Source organism: Chionomys nivalis, chromosome 2 (assembly GCF_950005125.1).
Source record: "Chionomys nivalis chromosome 2, mChiNiv1.1, whole genome shotgun sequence".
In the NCBI taxonomy this organism is placed as follows: Eukaryota; Metazoa; Chordata; class Mammalia; order Rodentia; family Cricetidae; genus Chionomys; species Chionomys nivalis.
Genome location: NC_080087.1, coordinates 19,311,602 through 19,328,874, shown reverse-complemented (window position 1 = coordinate 19,328,874; position 17,273 = coordinate 19,311,602). Strand labels below are relative to the sequence as shown.

Here is a 17,273-nt window from a genome sequence, read left to right as displayed (position 1 = left end):
ACTACATTAAACTCTATTGCAGCTTCAGTATGAAAGCAGCTCAAGAGATTAGGGGACAGACAATAGAAGACCATATTTGGCCTCTGTACTCATCATTTGACCCCATATTAAGTAACATCCTGTAGGGCGCTGGCGTCTGGGAGAGGCGGGTGGCAGCAGAGGTGGACAGAGGTTCCTGCAACTTGTTTATGGTTGCCCGCTTTGGCCAAGGCCATCCAGGCAGGTCATCGTCGCTCAGCCTGCGCCCGCACTTCAGCGCTCAGGAACTGCCTTCTGGTGCGGGCTCCCAACTAGGGCCCCTTGCGGGGCGGCATTGGGGCGGGGAAAGTGCAGGCCTACAGGGGATTGGGAAGCTCAGTATCCTCTGCGCTCCTGCCAGCCTCCGACTGGGGGAGGAGGCAAACTTAGGAGAGCAGCGTGCAAAGGGGCTCGCTGCCAGAGGGGAAACTTTAATCACTTCCTGAGGGTGGAGAATAAAAGGGGGGGGGGAGTTCTGTGGTCACGCGATCATTGCCCATCGCGCAAACGTGAAAGCTGACCCGACCAGTGGCTTGCTCCGTGATAGCCAGGGTAAGAGATCGAGCCGCACTGCCTGATCACGTGGGTCAGGGCTCTTGCCCCATCCTTCCACGGGGGACACGAAGGTAAACGTCGCCTCGGTTTTCCTTCTCTGTCCTGCAGCCACCTGCCAGGACAGAAAAAACCAGCTTCCTTTTCTCTTCTTTCCCCGCTGATTTTTTTCTTTTTTCTTTTTTTTGGGTGGGGGGGGGGGGCGGATCAAACGGAGTCTCTTTCCTTATGCAAATTCCTCCAGCGCCCTTTGGAAGACCTTTCGCCCCCAATCCCCCCCCCTCTACCAAGGATCTGGACTTTTCCTATGTAAAAGCCTCTTCTAAAACAGAAAAACAAAAATCATTCATTTTTATCTGACGAGCGCTTTGTCTGTGTGTGATTCGTGATTCTCTGCATTGTGTGTGTGTGTGCAGTGCCCATGAAGGACAGGAGCCTGCATGGAATCCCCTGGAATCACAGTTCCCCAGGTTGTGAGCTGCTGTGTGAGTGCTGGGGATCCAGCCTGGGTCCCCAAAGAGCAGCTGGTGCTCTCACCCTCTGAGTCCTCTCTCCAGACCCCAGAAGCTGCTTTTAATTGTAAGAAGGTTTTTTTTTCTTCTTTTTTTTTGCAAAACTTTCCAAAATGTCTTTCCAAAATGTCTTAGGCTCCAATGTCACAGAGTTAAGGGAAAAGCTCAGCCTTGCTGACAAGACAGCAATTGTCTTCAGTAGGGAGAGAGTAAAAGGAAAGAAATGGAGGGGGTGGGGGATAACTAGGGAGGGTAAGGGTTGGGGTTGGGTGACAGTGGCAAGCAGAGAGGTGACAAATACCATGTGGGTGCAGGAGGGGTGATAGGAAAGGGACCTACAGTGGCAGATGATTCTGGGATGAAGGAGAAACTTGAGAAAGAGGAAGTGAGGAGGAGCAGGAGTTCTGAGGGAGATTCGCTGTGTGTGAAGTTGTAGCAGAAGCAGAGGAAACTTCTAGAAGAGAGATTCAGAGGCATCTACTTTGATGAGGACAGGAATGCCAAGCAATACCACAGGGCGTGGTTGTGTGCATGGACACCGCACAGGGTTTACACTGTCCCAAATAAATTTATCTGCGTCTCCCTGAGGTCTGCAGAGAAGCAGCCCAAAGCATAGATGAGTGTCCTGGATCTGTTTCCCACGGTACCAGAAGGCACAGCTGCCAGTGAGTGAGAGGAAGGGACTGTAGGGTGTGGAGCCCAGGAGCACAGTGCCCTCACCTCTCAGTTCACATGGTGCCCTTCATGCACCTAAGGGCACAAGGACTGCGGTTCTCTGGTAGGGAGGATATGAGCCCCAGGGCCAGAGAGGAATCCCTTAAGAAATGTAGGAAAAAACTGGAATGGCTGGAGCATGGAAAGACCTGAATTCACAGCTCAGGAGTCTGGGACCTTTGGGAATCTCTGGGTCCTCTGTAGGGCAGTACTGAGGTCTCCTGGATTCTCTCCACAGCTCCAATCACAACTGTCTGCAGCCTGGTTTCAGGAAGGAACCATGGCAAAGCCTCGGAACTCCCTGAGCAACCGTTTTCAGAAGCTGAGCCTTTTGTTTCTCCTGATTTGTCTGAGGACCAAGAAGCTGGCTGGTGAGTTCCCCGGATCTAAATGGAAAGTGGATGGGGGATAGGAACAGAACCTGGCTCTGAGTCAGGAAGTTTGCAATATGCTTAGGCTAGCTAGAAGCTCCCGGGCTTCTCCTTCTCCTCTTCACCACCACAGTGCCCAGTCTCTCCCTGGCACTACCACACCAGGCTTTAGTAGATTAAACAAGTTAGGAGAACAGTGAGGTTGGGAGGGCAGTGCAGGGGGCAAGTTACTGAAGAGTGCTGGGTGACAGAAGGGAATGCCTGGTGGCATCCTCAGCCACTGTGGTCACAGGAAACCTGAAATTCAGTCACTGGACCAGATGTGCTAGGCACAGTTAAAGACCCCACCAGGAGGCGGTCTCACACACCTCCCCTGGACCTAAGGTTGTCTATGCTCTGAAGACTGCCTTCCTGGATTCCTCACAAGCCCTCCACCATTCTGGGGCCTTTTTGTCCTTGAACTTTCTTTCTTACATTCCTAAGGTATTCTCCAGAAGATTGCAATAGATGCTTCCAGGGACAAGACAGTCACAACCACACACATTCATACTTTTCCCCTCCTATTTATTTTTATTATTGTTGTTTTCTTTTAATCAGGATTTCATACTATAGCCCACACAATAAAAATTGCAACAATCCCTTCTCTTCCTTAGTTTACCAAATGCTAGGATTACAACTTTATGCCACCAGGCTCAATTTCAGTTTCCATGAGACGCAACAACCACCTGCACTATTCGAGCAGGGAGCATGGCAACAGGCAGGCACTGTGACTGAAGCCGCAAACTTAGAGCAATCATATTTTTAATTCAGCTTGTTCTGGTAAGGTTTGGTTCAGGTTTTTGAGACGAGGTCTCACTGGCTGTCCTAGAACTCACTACGGAGAACAGGTTGGCCTCAAACTCAGAAAGATTCACTTGCCTCTGCCTCTCAAGTGCTGGGATTAGAGCCCTGTGGTACCATGCCCAACTGAAAGCCCACATCTTAAACCTCAAGCATGGTCCAGAGATGAAGAAATGGGAATGGCTTTCAAAGTCACAGCCCCAGTGACATACTTCCTTCAGCCAGGCCACACCTCCTGAACCTGTCCAAGCAGCTGCCACCAAATGGGAACCATGAATCCAAACACCCTACTCTGTAAAGGAAAGGTTCATTCAAATAACCACACCAGACATTCACAATAGCGTCTCTGGGTTTGTATCTGAGTGACAGGGCAGTAATGAAGCAATACAGAAAGAAAGACTGCACTTGCTGTGGGGCCCAAATGGTCCCTTTTGTTGGAATCTGATTGGTCCTCCTAGGAAGACAATCTCGGTCTGTCTGGGAGGTGGTTCAGCTTTAAATATTTTTGTTTAGATTTATGTGTTTTATCTGCATGTATGTATGTGCACCACATACGTGCCTGGTGGCCTCAGAGGTCAAAAGAGAGCGTTGGGGGGGGCGGTGGAGAGTTGGCTCAGAAGTTAAGAGCATTGCCTGCTCTTCCAAAGGTCCTGAGTTCAATTCCCAGCAACCACATGGTGGCTCACAACCATCTGTAATGGGGTCTGGTGCCTTCTTCTGGCCTACAGGCATACACACAGACAGAATATTGTATACATAATAAATAAATAAATAAATATTTAAAAAAAGAGAGAGAGAGAGCGTTGGATCTCCTGAAGCTGGAGTTACTTGCAGTGATCAGTTACCACATGTGGTTACTGAGAATCAAATGTGGATCCTCTGCAAAAGCAGACAGTGCCCACAACCACTGCACCACCTCTCAGGCCCAATGGTCCAGTTTAAACAATGGGCACAGGAGTCGGGATTTTCATAAGACAGCAGCTTTCAGCTTCACGATTATCTCTGTTCTGTCTTTAATTATTAAAATTCAGTCACATATGGGTTGGCTAACCACTTAGCTGTATTTACCATTTTCATGTTCTGTGAGCCATGACCCCCTTAAGCAGTTAAGCTTCAAAGTGGTCTCCCTTACTCAGCAATGGATCACTGTCCTTGATATTACTGCCTCTTGACCACTCCACTTGATGAGATTTTTCTGTACCATGTTTGCTGGGATTCAGGAATACAGTTTCCTAACTCACCCAACCTTGAGCCCTCATCATCCCTGAGCTTCCAGCAATGCTGGTGCCCTTCTCCCTGGTCCTTCTCACTGTGCTTCTCAGCAGGGATGCTCCAGCATCCACAGACAGCATGGACTCTGCACTCTTCCCCTGGAAATGTTTGCTGTTCCATCCACTCTGGCACATGCACTTCTCTGAGATTTTTGATCCTCACTCTTCTACTGACAGATTTAACCAGCCTAGATTTTCTGGGTCCTGTAGTGTGGGCTAGCCTCTGACCAGTCCAGGAAATAATCTCTGGACCACTGCAGTACGTCCAGGGAATCTGGCGTGTGTTGTTCTGGTTTAATTCTGTTGCTGTGATAAACATTCTACCAAAAGCAATGTAAGGGAGAAACTGATTTATTTGACTCCTACTTCTAAGCCATAGTCTGTCACTGAGGGAGGTCAGGGCAGGTACTCAGAGGCAGGCCCACGTGCTATTCCACACAGCATTATCTATGACCCAGGAACTCACTTCACAGCCAGAGAGGCACAGCACAAACCATGGAGGATGCTGCTTGCTGTCTGATTCTGTAGCTCCTGCATAGCTAGATTTCTTATCCAGCCAGAGACCACCTGACCCGGGACTAGTAATGTCCATGGTGGCCCGATGTTCCTACATTATGAATAGTGAAAACAGCCCCTCAGTAGATACTACCTTCTTAGCTGACTCTAGGCTAAATCAAACTGGCAATAGAATCTAACCAGCAAAGATGTTCAAGTCTATGATCTGAGTACAGATGAGTAAAAACGGTGTCCACACAACCTCTGTTCCATCCTCACCCTGCTCACTCTGCCCCCCCCCCCAGCCTGACGCACCATCCTGTCTCCACACAGTCTACATGAGCAGGTTCTGGAGATTCTACAGAATGAACAGGTCCAGAGAAGATATCCCGAATTTTCCTGTCATAACTGACAGGGACCACCCCTAGCAAGATCATGTGATAACAGAGAAGAGAATTATCCTGGTGGAGAGCAGGTGTGGGCCACACCTTGATCTGCATCTTCAAGCAGGAGAGAAAGGTTAAACTTTTTTAGCACACTGGAAACTCAGCCTGGGATTTGTATCGGCGTAAAAGAAGATAGACAGAAATTGTAATAATATAAACAGCTTTAATTGGGAAATAGACTTACAGAACCAGAGGTTCCAGCGGAGAACAGGAAAGCAGAAGGGGTGGCGGGGAGCGCCCCCGCAAACTTTATAAGTAAAAAATATCCTTGGGGGACCCCGCCCCACAAGCAAGGTGATTTACTGGGTCTCCCCTACATCGATTGATTGATTGATTGACTCACTTACTTGCTGTAGGACAATGTTTTGTATCCTATCAGTTGTATTTTAATAAAACACTGATTGGCTAGTAGTCAGGCAGGAATTATAGGTGGGGTAACCAGGCAGGAAGTAGAGGCGGGGCAATGAGAATTCTGGGAAGAGGGAAGTTTCAGTCTGCAGTCATGACCCAGCCGGAGAGGAAGCAAGATAGCAGGATGTGACTGCCTCGCCAAAAAAGGTACCAAGCCATGTGGCTAACACAGACAAGAATTATGGGCTAATATAAGTTATAAGAGTTAATAAGAAGCCTGAGATACTAGGCCACTCAGTTTATAATTACTGTAGACCTCTGTGTGATTTCTTTGTGACTAAACAGCTGTCAGACAGGGCAGGACTGTGTGGGACAGAACCCTCTGTCAACACTTACTTATTTCTCTCTCTCTCTTTTTTAAAGACACCCTTCCAGAGGACTTTCCTGTCTCACAGGCAGAGACTGTCTCTGCACCCCTGCTCCGCATCCCTAACCTCACTGCATGTTTCTTTCACAGATGCTGCTTTCCTTTGCTACAACTCCACTGTTAAAAAACCAACATCTGAACCATGGAGTCAGGAAGTCATAGGCCAACTGAACAAAAGGTTTTTTATTTACTGTAACAGTACCAACAACTGTTATCCCAATGGTGTTCTAGGAAATAGACTGAGTGCCACAAAGATCTGGGGAACACAGGTTGAGACTCTGAGAGATTTATCTGACCTGTTCAAACAGCAAATGATTCACATGAAACAGGAGAATAATATTACCAGAGGTAAGATTCGATTGGTTCCATAGTACTGGGGATTTAGCTCAGTGGTAGTGTGCCTGCCTGGCATGCATGAGGTCCTAGGTTCAATTCCTACAGCTACAATTTAATAAGAGCACATATTAGATGGCCCCCTAAAGGAAAGAACAGGATTTGTGACAAGTTAGGGACATTTATTGTTTGCATTGAGGATAAGAAATGAATCATTGGTAGCCCCTTCAACTGAAGAGGTTCAGCACCAAGGCTAAAATGTGGAGGGCAGAGCAAGGTTTAGAGGATGGTAAGGGAGGGAAGGTAGGTAGACAGGATTCATCAAGGGCAGAACCTGATCTCTTTTCAATGGGCACAGAGCCCCTCATTCTGCAGGCCAGGCTGTGTTGTTGGCATGAAGCAGATGGACATTTCAATGGATCCTGGGACTTTGGCCTCAATGGACACAAAATGGCCCATGTTGACTCAAACACTGGAGAGTGGACTGAGGTTGATCCTGGATCCAGCTGGATGAAGGAGATGTGGGAGAAAAACAAGGATTTAATAGACTTCTTATCCAGGATCTCACAGGGGGACTGCAAGACATGGCTTGAGGAGTTCAAGTCACATTGGGAAGAAAAGCTGGAGCCTGCAGGTAACTGGGAAGATGGGGTGGAAACTCAGGCAGGTGAAGGGTGCCGTGGGGTGTGTAATAATCTAATCACCATGAGTTCTGGTGCTGATACCCATTTACTCCACAGTCACTTCTTCCTCGCCCTCTCCTATCTCATTAATTGTGTGTACATTGTTTACTCTCTGTGGTTCTCACTGGTTGTCACAGTCTGAGTCTTTATTTCCCGGCCTTTTCTTCATTCTAGACTCACTGTTGCTTTTCATCTCACCTGATCTTTCTTCTTCCTTGTCACCATCCTCACAGGTCATCCTCATGCCTGCTCTCCTGCCAGCAGGAAAGACAAGGACTCATCATTATCCTGCTCTTCCTAACATAGCTGCATGAGTCTTTTGAGGTCAGGGGACCCTCTCACCTAAACAGTTATCCACAGCAACAGGGGTGGAACTTTGTGTTGTTGAATTACTTGAGAACCTGGAAGTTACGGTGAGATTTTGTAAGATTTGAGGTCTGTGGAAAGACTCAACTTGTGTTTCCCCTTCAGCCTCAACAACCACTACTCCACATGTGGACCAGTCTTCATCCATGGCCATCGATCCTAAGATAGCTGTCCTGCTGATAATCCTTCCCTACTCCCTTCTTCTCTTCTATGTTTTCTGAAAAAAATCCTTGGCAATGACAGGTACTGTATGTTGTATTGGGAGCGGGGTGAGTGAGAAGTGAAGAAGCAAGAGTGAATTACTGGAGTCCTATTGCTGTACCTCATCTTATTGAACATCTTATTTAGATAGGACACAAGAGATCTGGAGTTCATGTCACCTACTAGCAATAGCTGTGTATCCTGAGCCTGGATAGGACAAGAATCCTATCAGAGACCAGTGGGAAAGGAGGGGGGAACACAGCAGGTTCCTAATCCGAAGGAGATGAGGAGACAAGAGGAACACAAAAGAACATGGTAGTCTCACTCAATGTGTAGAGAGAATAAGATTCCACTCCACAGACAAAGATAAAGGAGATGCAAATAAAAAGATGGCCCAGTGTCAAGACACCTGTTGTTCATGCATCAGACCCAAGTTCCATTCCCAGAACCCACAGGGTAGTCACAACCATACAGTTTCAGGTCAGATGACCCAGCCCCTTCTTCTTCTTTACATACACCATGCATTCACAACAGAACATTTAAAGACTTTCAGGCTCACATTCATACACATAAAATAGAAATAAATCAAGCAGCAACAACAGCCTCCAGAACCAATGGAGCAGTGTCTCCACTGGAGACAAATGAGACTAAGCTGTTCCTGGAGTCTATAGCTCCCATCTGGGCTGCTCAGATGGACAAGATAGGGCTGGGACAGGAACACCCACAGGTGTGATGCCACTCAGATTTTGAGAGTTTTACAATGAAAGAGGAAAGATGTCTGGAACACCACTCAACCTGGATAACCAGTACCCAGGGCCCCTCTGGATAGAGATCCTCCGTCTCTTCCACCCCTCACCCCCATTAGGCCCTGAGTGAGGAATCAGAGTTAGTCATCTCCACTTTATTCTGATCTCCCAGGTCTGCATCATGGTCTGGGGCTCTGGGACAAGAGAAAAAAGGAGGAAGACAGTAGGGGATCCAGGATGGAGAGCCCAGGGGTGATGGAGGAAGGAACTGAATGACTCTCAGTGAGGGTGGCTGTGGGGTGGTGATGACTGGTACAGGACACCCAGGAGAACGGACCCAGGCTCTCCTCAGTCCCTTCAAAAGATGTGTTTCCTTGCTGCAGGTTGAAGATGCTCCAGAGAAGTCGTGAGAGTTCATCTGGTGCCACCACTCTCCCTTTCCATCAGCCTCTACCAGATGAATGAGGATGCTGCGGACACAGCATTTCATGTCTTTCACTCTGTGCCGTCACTTGGGCCCTTTCTTATCACCTGGTACTGTTTCCTTGGTGTGCCCTGGTGGGATTTGCTCTTAAGCGAGACTTGAACCAGAAATTTGGAAAAGAACACGGTTATGTACTCATCTCTAGCATAGGAAACAGGATAACCCGATCTCCTTAGTGGGAATGTGATGTTTTCACTCTTGTGTATGTAACAGGTAATATTCAAACATCTCAGGTATCACTGAAGGAAACCTGCAACAACGAATCATAGTAAATGGAAACTGAGGACCAGCTGTTTAATAGAAATCACTGGTAACTGTAACAGGGTCCCATATCTTAGCACAGCTGACTCCATGATGGAAGTGCCATTCACACTGTAAAACTCAGCACATAGACAGCACTACCTGCCAAAACTAAAACAAAGGCCTAATCCATCCAAGTTCATAGTTGAGGGATAGTCTCTGAATGTACTAACTTTGCTTTCTGGCTTCTGTACTCCCACTTCTGGCTAACCATTCTTGACTAAAGCATGTCCACACAGAACATTTTTTTGTGCAAAAAAAGCTCTACCTGAGAAATGCTTGGTGCTACACTGGCTCCCAAATATACAGTGTGCTTGCTGGCCTGCTAATAAAGAGTTTCTATTAACTTAAATCCATGTCTGAGCTGTCTTCACTGGTGAATACCCCACAACGTTTCTGGAAGTCTGACCAAGATCCCAGAGCCAGACCTAAAGACACTGGAGACCCCGGGAACAGAGAAGACTGTGGTGGTCAAGAAGCTCCAAGGGCAGTGGTCCTCAACTTGTGGGTCACAAGCCTTTAGAGGGTTCAAGGGGCCTTTCAAATTGGTCACAGGCCACATGTCAGATATCTTGCATATCGGATATTTATACTATGATTTATAACACTAGAAGAATTACAGTTATGAAGGAACAACAAAAATAATTTTATGGGGTCACCACAATATGAGAAACTGTGTTAAAGGATAACACCATTAGGAAGGTTGAGATCCACTGTCCTAGGGGCTGTGTGCCACCTGGGTTCCAGGTCTCCAGGGTTCTCTTTGATAAACTGTTTCCTAAGGCTTCAGAGGAGTCTGAAGTCTGCACCCCAAAAGGTAACAAATCAGAAACTCACCTAGTCTATCAGGTCCAGAGGGAAATGTGGCTAAGGTGCCTTCTCTTTTTACACAGAGGAGAGGTCTGACAAGGCCATTGATCCAGTGCTGGGAACCTCGTGGGATGTCACTGGATTCCCCATCTTTTCATATGAATGAATATGTGATACTCACCACTGCTTGTCTTAACTGTGTGTATGTGTGTGTGTGTTATGTGCATTTGTGTGTCTGTGTATCTGTTTATCTTTCAGTTCTATTTCCCTGCATTGACTAGTGGCTTTCTGTAGTATGTGAACACCTGGCTTAAGAACTATGCCCGTCTTGTTGGGGACCTGAATCTTTTTTGGTTCAATTAAGTCACCCAGAGAGACAAAAACAAATGCAATAACAACAAAAACAAGAACCATCCACCTTTTCCATTCCATGAGTGGGTCACATGCTTAGTTCATTACTTGACTCCTGCTCATGGGCAGGGGTGGTCTCTGTGTGGAGGTGAGGAGAGGCCAAGCTTCTCATTCAGGCCTCTCTGCCATCTAGTGCAATGCACACAAGAAGCTGACATAGTTTCCCCAGGTGAGCATTCCCTCAACTCCACTTCTGCACCCCTGCTTTAAATGTTTGGGACAGGATTCAGGAAATAGGAAAGAGGTTTGAGTCCTATATTAGGGTTAAACAGGGTCAGAGAGAACACTTTAATGACCCTCTTACAAAGATTAACTAAGGCTGTACAAGTAGGAGTGACAGACCTTAAAGCTAGATGTGTATTTATTGAATCTTTGGCTTTTAAAAATGCCAACTTAAAATGTAAGAAGGTCCTTGGGCCTTTAAAGGTCAGATCAGCACCCATAGATGAATGGATCTTGCATACAATGAATGTTGAAACATTTGACTATAGTACTGAGGCTTGGGTAGGAGAAATGATTTCCAAAGGTATGAGGAGAAACCAAAATGCCAATGGTTTTAATTGTGGTAGAATAGGACATCTAAGAAGGGACTAAGAAGACAAGGAATTCCTAGGAATAATGTCTCCTATAGGGATGGCAAGAATAGGAAGACTCAGCCTTCTTGTATGTGTAGGAGGTGTGGCAAAGGCAGACATTGGAATAATGAATGTAGTTTGACAAAAGACAGACAAGACAACCAGATACCACCAGGAAACTCCTTGAGGAGGCCTCTCACAGGTCCCCATGTCAAACAAGGTCTAGTCACTCCAAGTCACTGTGGAGAACATGTCTCACCAGGAAAATTAAGCAATCCAGTGCCTACTGTAAAATAACATACTGGTCTGGATGATGGAATAGATAAGGAAGATGAGTAAAAACTCCAGTAGGAAATAGTAAAAACTCCAGTAGGAAATGTATATTTTGGTATACTTCTATAAATGACAAAAGACCAAAGCTGACAGCACACATAAATGACATTGTAATTGAGGGATTAATAGACACGGGTGCAGACGTATCATTACTCAGCAATCTTGGTATCCAAATTGGCCTCTTCAAGAGGCAGATATTCAATTACTAGGAATTCAAACCGTATTTCAAGTGAAACAAAGCACAAGGTGGGCCATAGGGCCAGAAGGACAGAATGGAAGGCTAAGGCCATATATAGCTAATAGTGCAGTGGGAAAAAAAGGTGGAGGAGGAGTGCTGTGGGACTTATATCCTGTAAAATTTTGTCAATTGTTCTAGTTTAATAAAATGCTGATTGGCCAGTAGCCAGGCAGTAAGTAAGGGCAGGATGACAGAATAAGAAAATTCTAAGAAGAGGAAAGGCTGATTCTGCAGTCGTCACCCAGACACAGAAGAAGCAAGATGAGAATGCCTTGCTGATAAAATGTACCAAACCACATGGCTAACATAGACAAGAATAATGGGGTAATGTACAATGTAATACTTAGTTAATAAGAAAGCCTGAGCTAATAAGCCAACCAGTTTATAATTATCCTAGATCTCTGCGTGCTTCTTTGGTACTGAACAGCGGTGGGAACCAGGCAGAACAGAAACCTCTATCAACAAAGGGTGTTGCTGGGGATTGAGTAGAGGGTGTAGCCAGGGAAGGAGGGAGGGGGAAGGAGATTAAGGCAGTGGGGGCTGTGATGGAATTAAGGTTTGAGAGGCAGGAGAGAAATAAGAGGGTGAGGACCACAAGGGTACAGAGAAAGTGAAGAAAGGGATGGGCTGAAGTAAAAAACAAGCCTGTAGGCAGTGCCACACCCCACCCAAGGTCAAGAGGGGTGAGGATGGTTTGGAGGAGAGAATAAGGCATTGGGGTCTAGGGGTTTTGTGGTCAAGACAGATGGGTAAAGGAGGGGAACAGTGAGTGAGAGCTTGAGGACTGCCAGCAGAACAGAGAAGGCCCTAAAGCTGGGGCTGAAAAGAGGGAAAGAACCTGTGTGGGTGCCCTAGACAGTAGGGGTAGGACAGGACAGAGTGGGGATGGAGGGGCAGCAGTGAAGAGAGTGGAAGGTGAGACTAAGCAAGCTTGAGGACTTGGGACAGGGACTGGGAGGATGTGAAGAAACCCCACAAATAGTCCTTGATACTTCCTCTCTGATAGCAGGAACTAGCCTGCAGCACAGGCTAAAAGCACCAAATTTCTTCCTTGACATTCTGCACTGCTTCAGCTGCCTAAGGTCTCAGACAGTGCAGCCAGTGTGTGAGAAGAGACCACGTGGAGTGGGAGGCCTGGTGACACCAGAGCCACAGAGCCCAGGCTGCTCAGCTTCTGCCTGTGTGTCACGGCCTCTCAGGAAGAGGACCTGAGCCCCTGGAGCCTCTCCTGGAAGTTGATGTAACCACAAAACCGCTAAGAAAAAAGTGAAGGGGTATGACAGCCAAACCCCAAACTGCCTGAGGTCACAGCCCTGATTCTGAAATTTTCATGAATGTCATCAGCAGGAAGTTGGTGTCTATTACAGTGCCCTTCACATCTGAGGCTGGGTTTAGAGAAGGGAACCCATGGCCTGGGCCACAGTGAATACGTTCATTAATTACACCCTGGCTCTTCTCCCATTGTACTGGAGACCAACCCATGAATTTGGAGGAATCAACAATAGAGTTTGAGGGGCACAGGGCCATAGCATCAAGGAGGAGGGATGCTCCTAGCTGAACTGATGATCTTTGGCCTCCAACCTCAGACCCCCATCCACTCCAGGCTCCTTCTGGATGACTGTACAGTGCAGACCCTGAGGTTTGTTCCCTACCTCAACCCACACACTTTCTCTCAGAGGCTTTCAGAAAAGCTGAGAAAATACTACAACAAGATGGTGAGCCTAGAATAGAAGAAACTGAAGTTCATTGTGGTTCACCAGAAGTTACTGAATCTCTAAAACCAAAGTCTCTCCTAGGGACAGGAGTCATACCACCCCAGTTCTCTCTTCATTTACTTATCTTCTCCTCCTAATTTTTTCCCTCCCTGTATAAGCTGGGTTGCCAGCTTCACCAGTTCCCTCCATCAGCCTTCTCAGAGCTGAGGGCAGGGGTCACCACATACAGCTTCACTGACTACTTCATATACTGAACCAGCACTGAGTTCACAGTCCTTATATGCCCTTCCCAGCACCCTCATTTTGGAAAGAGATCAGGGGAGGGGAAGGAGAGAAGGGGTTTCTCCCCAACTTCTTTGTGCCTTTCCATAAGAGGAGAAAACGAATTTGGGGGCAGGGTAGTGGGCAAGTGACTTGGAAGCAGCTGGTGGGGGAATCTGTGGGTAAAAGGTGCGAAAGAGGAAGAAAAGAGAGAAAAGAGAAAAAATGGAGGGAGAAGAAAATTGTATTTTTTTCTCCTTTTAGGTACACAGAGCGAAGGGTGTGGAAGGCCCTCCGGAAGGGAGCCGGCCAAGTTGGCCACATTGGGCCTTTGCCGCGACCGGGCGACGGGAATGCTTCTGCCTCCCCCCCCCCCCCCCCAGCCCGAGCTTGTCACTTTGGTTACTTTTTTGACACTGGGCGTGGAGTGGCGGCGGTGGGGGAAACGCATCGGAGCCGCAGCCTCCCCAGGGAGCGCAGGCTTCGGGAGGGGACCGTGGGGACGTCGCATTAACGATTGGGTTCGGGGGCGGCGGGAGGACTGGAGCCCAGACGCGCCGCCCCTGCAGCCCTCTCCACCCGCGTGCCTTAGCGCCAGGCGCACACCTGGAGAGCAAAGGAGCGAGCGCGGGAAGTTCAGGTGCAGGAGACCGAGGCAGTGGGAAAAGGAGCCGGGCCACTTTGCTTCCCGGCTACATTAGGAGAAGGGACCGGCTGAATGTGCCAGAGGCGCCTCTCGCCGGCCTCACTGGTGTGCACAGCCGAGCCCCGGCGGGGCCGCCAAGAGTTCGCGTGTGCTCTCCCCGAGGCAGGAAAATGCTTTTTAAGGGGGCGCGGCCGGCGGCGCAGGCGTTGGCGTCCCCGCGGGGGGGCGCGGGCCGGGCCGGGCAGCCGCGTCCTCCGGGCCGCGTTCTCCTCGGTGCAGCGCTGGCCGTGCGGGCCCGAGCGTGTGGGAGAGGCGAGCGGCGGTGGCGGCGGGTGCTCCTGGTGCCTGCAACTTGTTTGCGGTCGCCCGCGATGGCCTTCGAGTCGCGAGTCGCGTTCTTCTCGCGCCCCTTGCAGGCGCCGGCCCGTCCGCCCTTCAGCACTCAGGGGCTGCTGTCTGGTGCCGGCTTGATTCCTGGGCCGGACAGGACGGCGGTGGGTGCAGTGGCGGCGGCGATGGTGGGTACAGTGGCCGTGGCGGCGATGGTGGGTGCAGTGGTGGTGGTGGCGGCGGGTGCAGTGGCGGCAGGGGTAGAAAAGGCAGGCAGGGGTGGGGATTGTGAAGCTCAGGAGTCCTGGGATCAGCCCCGCTCCCAGCCTACCGCGACCGGAGGAGGAGGCAAACTTGAGAGAGCCAAGGGGCTCGCTGGCGGAGGGAAAAATTTAATCGCCTCCTGAGGGTGGGGGGAAAAAGCCAAAAGAGGGGGGCTTCTGGGGTTCGAATCCTGAGTTCGCGGCCCACCGCGCGGCCCCGAGAGATAGATGACCTTCCCAGCGGCTTGCTCCGCCCCAGGCTCGCCTGAGGCTGAGGTATCTGTCCAGTCCGAGCTCCGTGACAGCCTGAGTCGAGCCGCACTGCGGGGTGGCATCAGGGCTCTTGCCCCACCCTTCCACGGGGGACACGAAGGTAAACTTCGCTTCTGTTTCCCTTTTCTGTCCTGCTGTCACTGACCAACTTCCCTTTCCTCCTCTCTCCTTGCTGATTTTTCTTTTCTTTTTTTCTTTTTGGCGGGGATGGGGAGCAAAACCAGGGTCTCTTTCCTTATGGAACTTCCTTCGGGCGCCTTTTGCAAGCCTCCCTCCCCCGCCACGATTTCTGTATCTCTTGGCCCTCTCCTTTGCCACCTCGGGGCCAACGCTGGAAACATGCATTTGAGATCACCCAAAGTCCCCAGAAACCAAAAATAGATTAAAAAAAAATTTGTTCTAAGTTAAGGGAAACTGAGATGAGAAATAGAAACGCGTGCGCGCGCGCGCGCGCGCGTGTGTGTGTTGAATTCTCATTTCGATTTTCGTAGATGGTTGGTTGTGATGTCTTTATTGGTGTGGGGAGCCCTGGAGACTTTGCACTGGCCACCTCGGTCGGGTGGATTTTTGCGCAAGTTTTTATTAAAACACTGATTCCAGTAGAGAGCATTTCTCAGAAAGTTTCAAGTGTAGCATAAATAGCGAGCGGGCCCACCGAGGGGGCACTCTAGTGGTTACACGCAGAGAGCAAAGTTTGCCCTTGTTACTTTAGATTTGGAAGTAATTGGAGGACCAAAGTTAGCAGCTGGATGTGGGAACTGGTGCTGATCAGAAATAGAAAGTTTTGTGAATCAGAGAACAGTGAACTGGGAGTTTCCGAGTCATGTGATTTCCGCTCTTTCTGGCTTACATTAAAAAATAAATCCTTTTATTCTGAGATATGATAGTGACATACCTCAGATAAGGAAATTTGTTTTATAATAACCATCGTCTGTATCTTTCAGCGTTTACCACCTCTAAGGAGGCATAGCAGGTAGCTTAATTTAGAACGTTAAGGAGAAATTAAACAAAACATGGGCTTAAAAGTTTACAAAAAGTGAAAAAAAACATTTAAATTTTTTTTCTATGAGCTGATCATTTTGTTCTCTGGTCCATGTCATCTCAGGCTAACAAGGTAATCACTAACCTACATATATTCATAAAACAAATATTCTTGTTGTAAGAATGTAATTTTGATTCACTGGGTAAGAAATTATTTCAGGGATACTTTGAATAATTTATGGATTTAAACATATTTATATTTATGTTTTAAATGAATTACATACCTATTTCCCAGTATGTATACTGTTAAAGAATCTTGAATTTTAAAGGTGAAAACCAGAGAAATGAAGGTTGTGTCAAACCACCCTTGTAACTGCCTCCTGTCTGTCATACATACAATGAGAGAGAGAGGGTCCACCTATGTAGACCAGGCTGGTGTTGAACTTACATCTTCCTGCCTCAGTTTCCCCAGTGCTTGCATAGCAGTACTCTTATTTAAAATGAGGAATTTTATTGTGTGAACTTAGAATATGGGGATGATGTGAATGATTAAAATTAATTCGCCCATGTGGTTGATTTTATTGTAACACACAGAGCGATGCCCTGTGGACTGATGCATGTTGAGTTTGAATTTAGATTACAGATGTGAAGGCTTAAGGAGAGGGCTGTAAATTTTTTTCTTCCTTTTTTTCTTTTAAAATCAATGCTAGATCCTTAGGAGAATCTTGGGGTGCACAGCAGTTGTGAAGGCCGCCAGACACTTCTGCCTTTCACCACCGCCTTAAGGGAAGAGTCACTTGTTGTGACCAATTGTTTTCTTATACTAGGAATGCAGAACACTGGCTGCATTTGGAAATCAAGGAGAGTGTGTGCCAGGGTTAGTAGGAAACATAAAAAACACTAAGTTTGTGGAAACTGCTTTGAACATATGAATAAGTAGACACCAAGTGTGCTTGAAATTTGAGGAAACGTGACACTGTACTAGGGTGTGTGCATGATTTGGATGGGTGCATGGGGAGGCCAGAGACCAGCTGGAGTTGTTTCTTCCCTTCCTGTATTGCTCTCCACTTTCTTCTTCACCTTCTTCCCCCACCCAACCTGATTGTTCTCTTTAAATCTGGCTCACTGATTGGCTAAATTGGCTAACCAATGAGCTACAGGGCTCCTTAGGTTGCCACCTTCCCTTGAGTGCTCACTTTACAGATGAGGGTGTTTTTGTGGGAGTGCTCAGGATCTGAACTCAAGTCTTCCTCTTCCTGCTTTTGTGGCTGTCATTTTAGTGAGCTCTCTCCCCAACCCCTTATTACTGGGTTCTTTTCTTTTTTAT

The 17,273-nt window shown here is 47.9% G+C and overlaps 1 protein-coding gene and 1 long non-coding RNA gene across 2 annotated transcripts in view; one reads left to right on the top strand and one right to left on the bottom strand.

Moving 5' to 3' along the window:
- The window catches only part of LOC130862133 (uncharacterized), a 68,985-nt gene that overhangs the window by 41,177 nt on the left and 10,535 nt on the right, over positions 1-17,273 (bottom strand). The window lies entirely within an intron of this gene.
- On the top strand, positions 527-9,336 carry LOC130862126 (UL16-binding protein 1-like). The gene is made up of 6 exons (XM_057751565.1): positions 527-644; positions 2,035-2,167; positions 6,088-6,345; positions 6,689-6,964; positions 7,485-7,622; positions 8,710-9,336. Exons 2-5 carry the CDS (start codon positions 2,077-2,079, stop codon positions 7,598-7,600), a joined length of 741 nt encoding a protein of 246 aa, XP_057607548.1. The 5' UTR covers positions 527-644; positions 2,035-2,076; the 3' UTR covers positions 7,601-7,622; positions 8,710-9,336.

Excerpts from the sequence above, each read along its gene's own strand:
- LOC130862126 (XM_057751565.1), top strand. The coding sequence starts at position 2,077 with ATGGCAAAGCCTCGGAACTCCCTGAGCAACCGTTTTCAGAAGCTGAGC. Across the intron at positions 2,168-6,087 it reads GAGGACCAAGAAGCTGGCTG|ATGCTGCTTTCCTTTGCTAC; the intron begins GTGAGTTCCCCG and ends TTTCTTTCACAG. Across the intron at positions 6,346-6,688 it reads GGAGAATAATATTACCAGAG|AGCCCCTCATTCTGCAGGCC; the intron begins GTAAGATTCGAT and ends CAATGGGCACAG.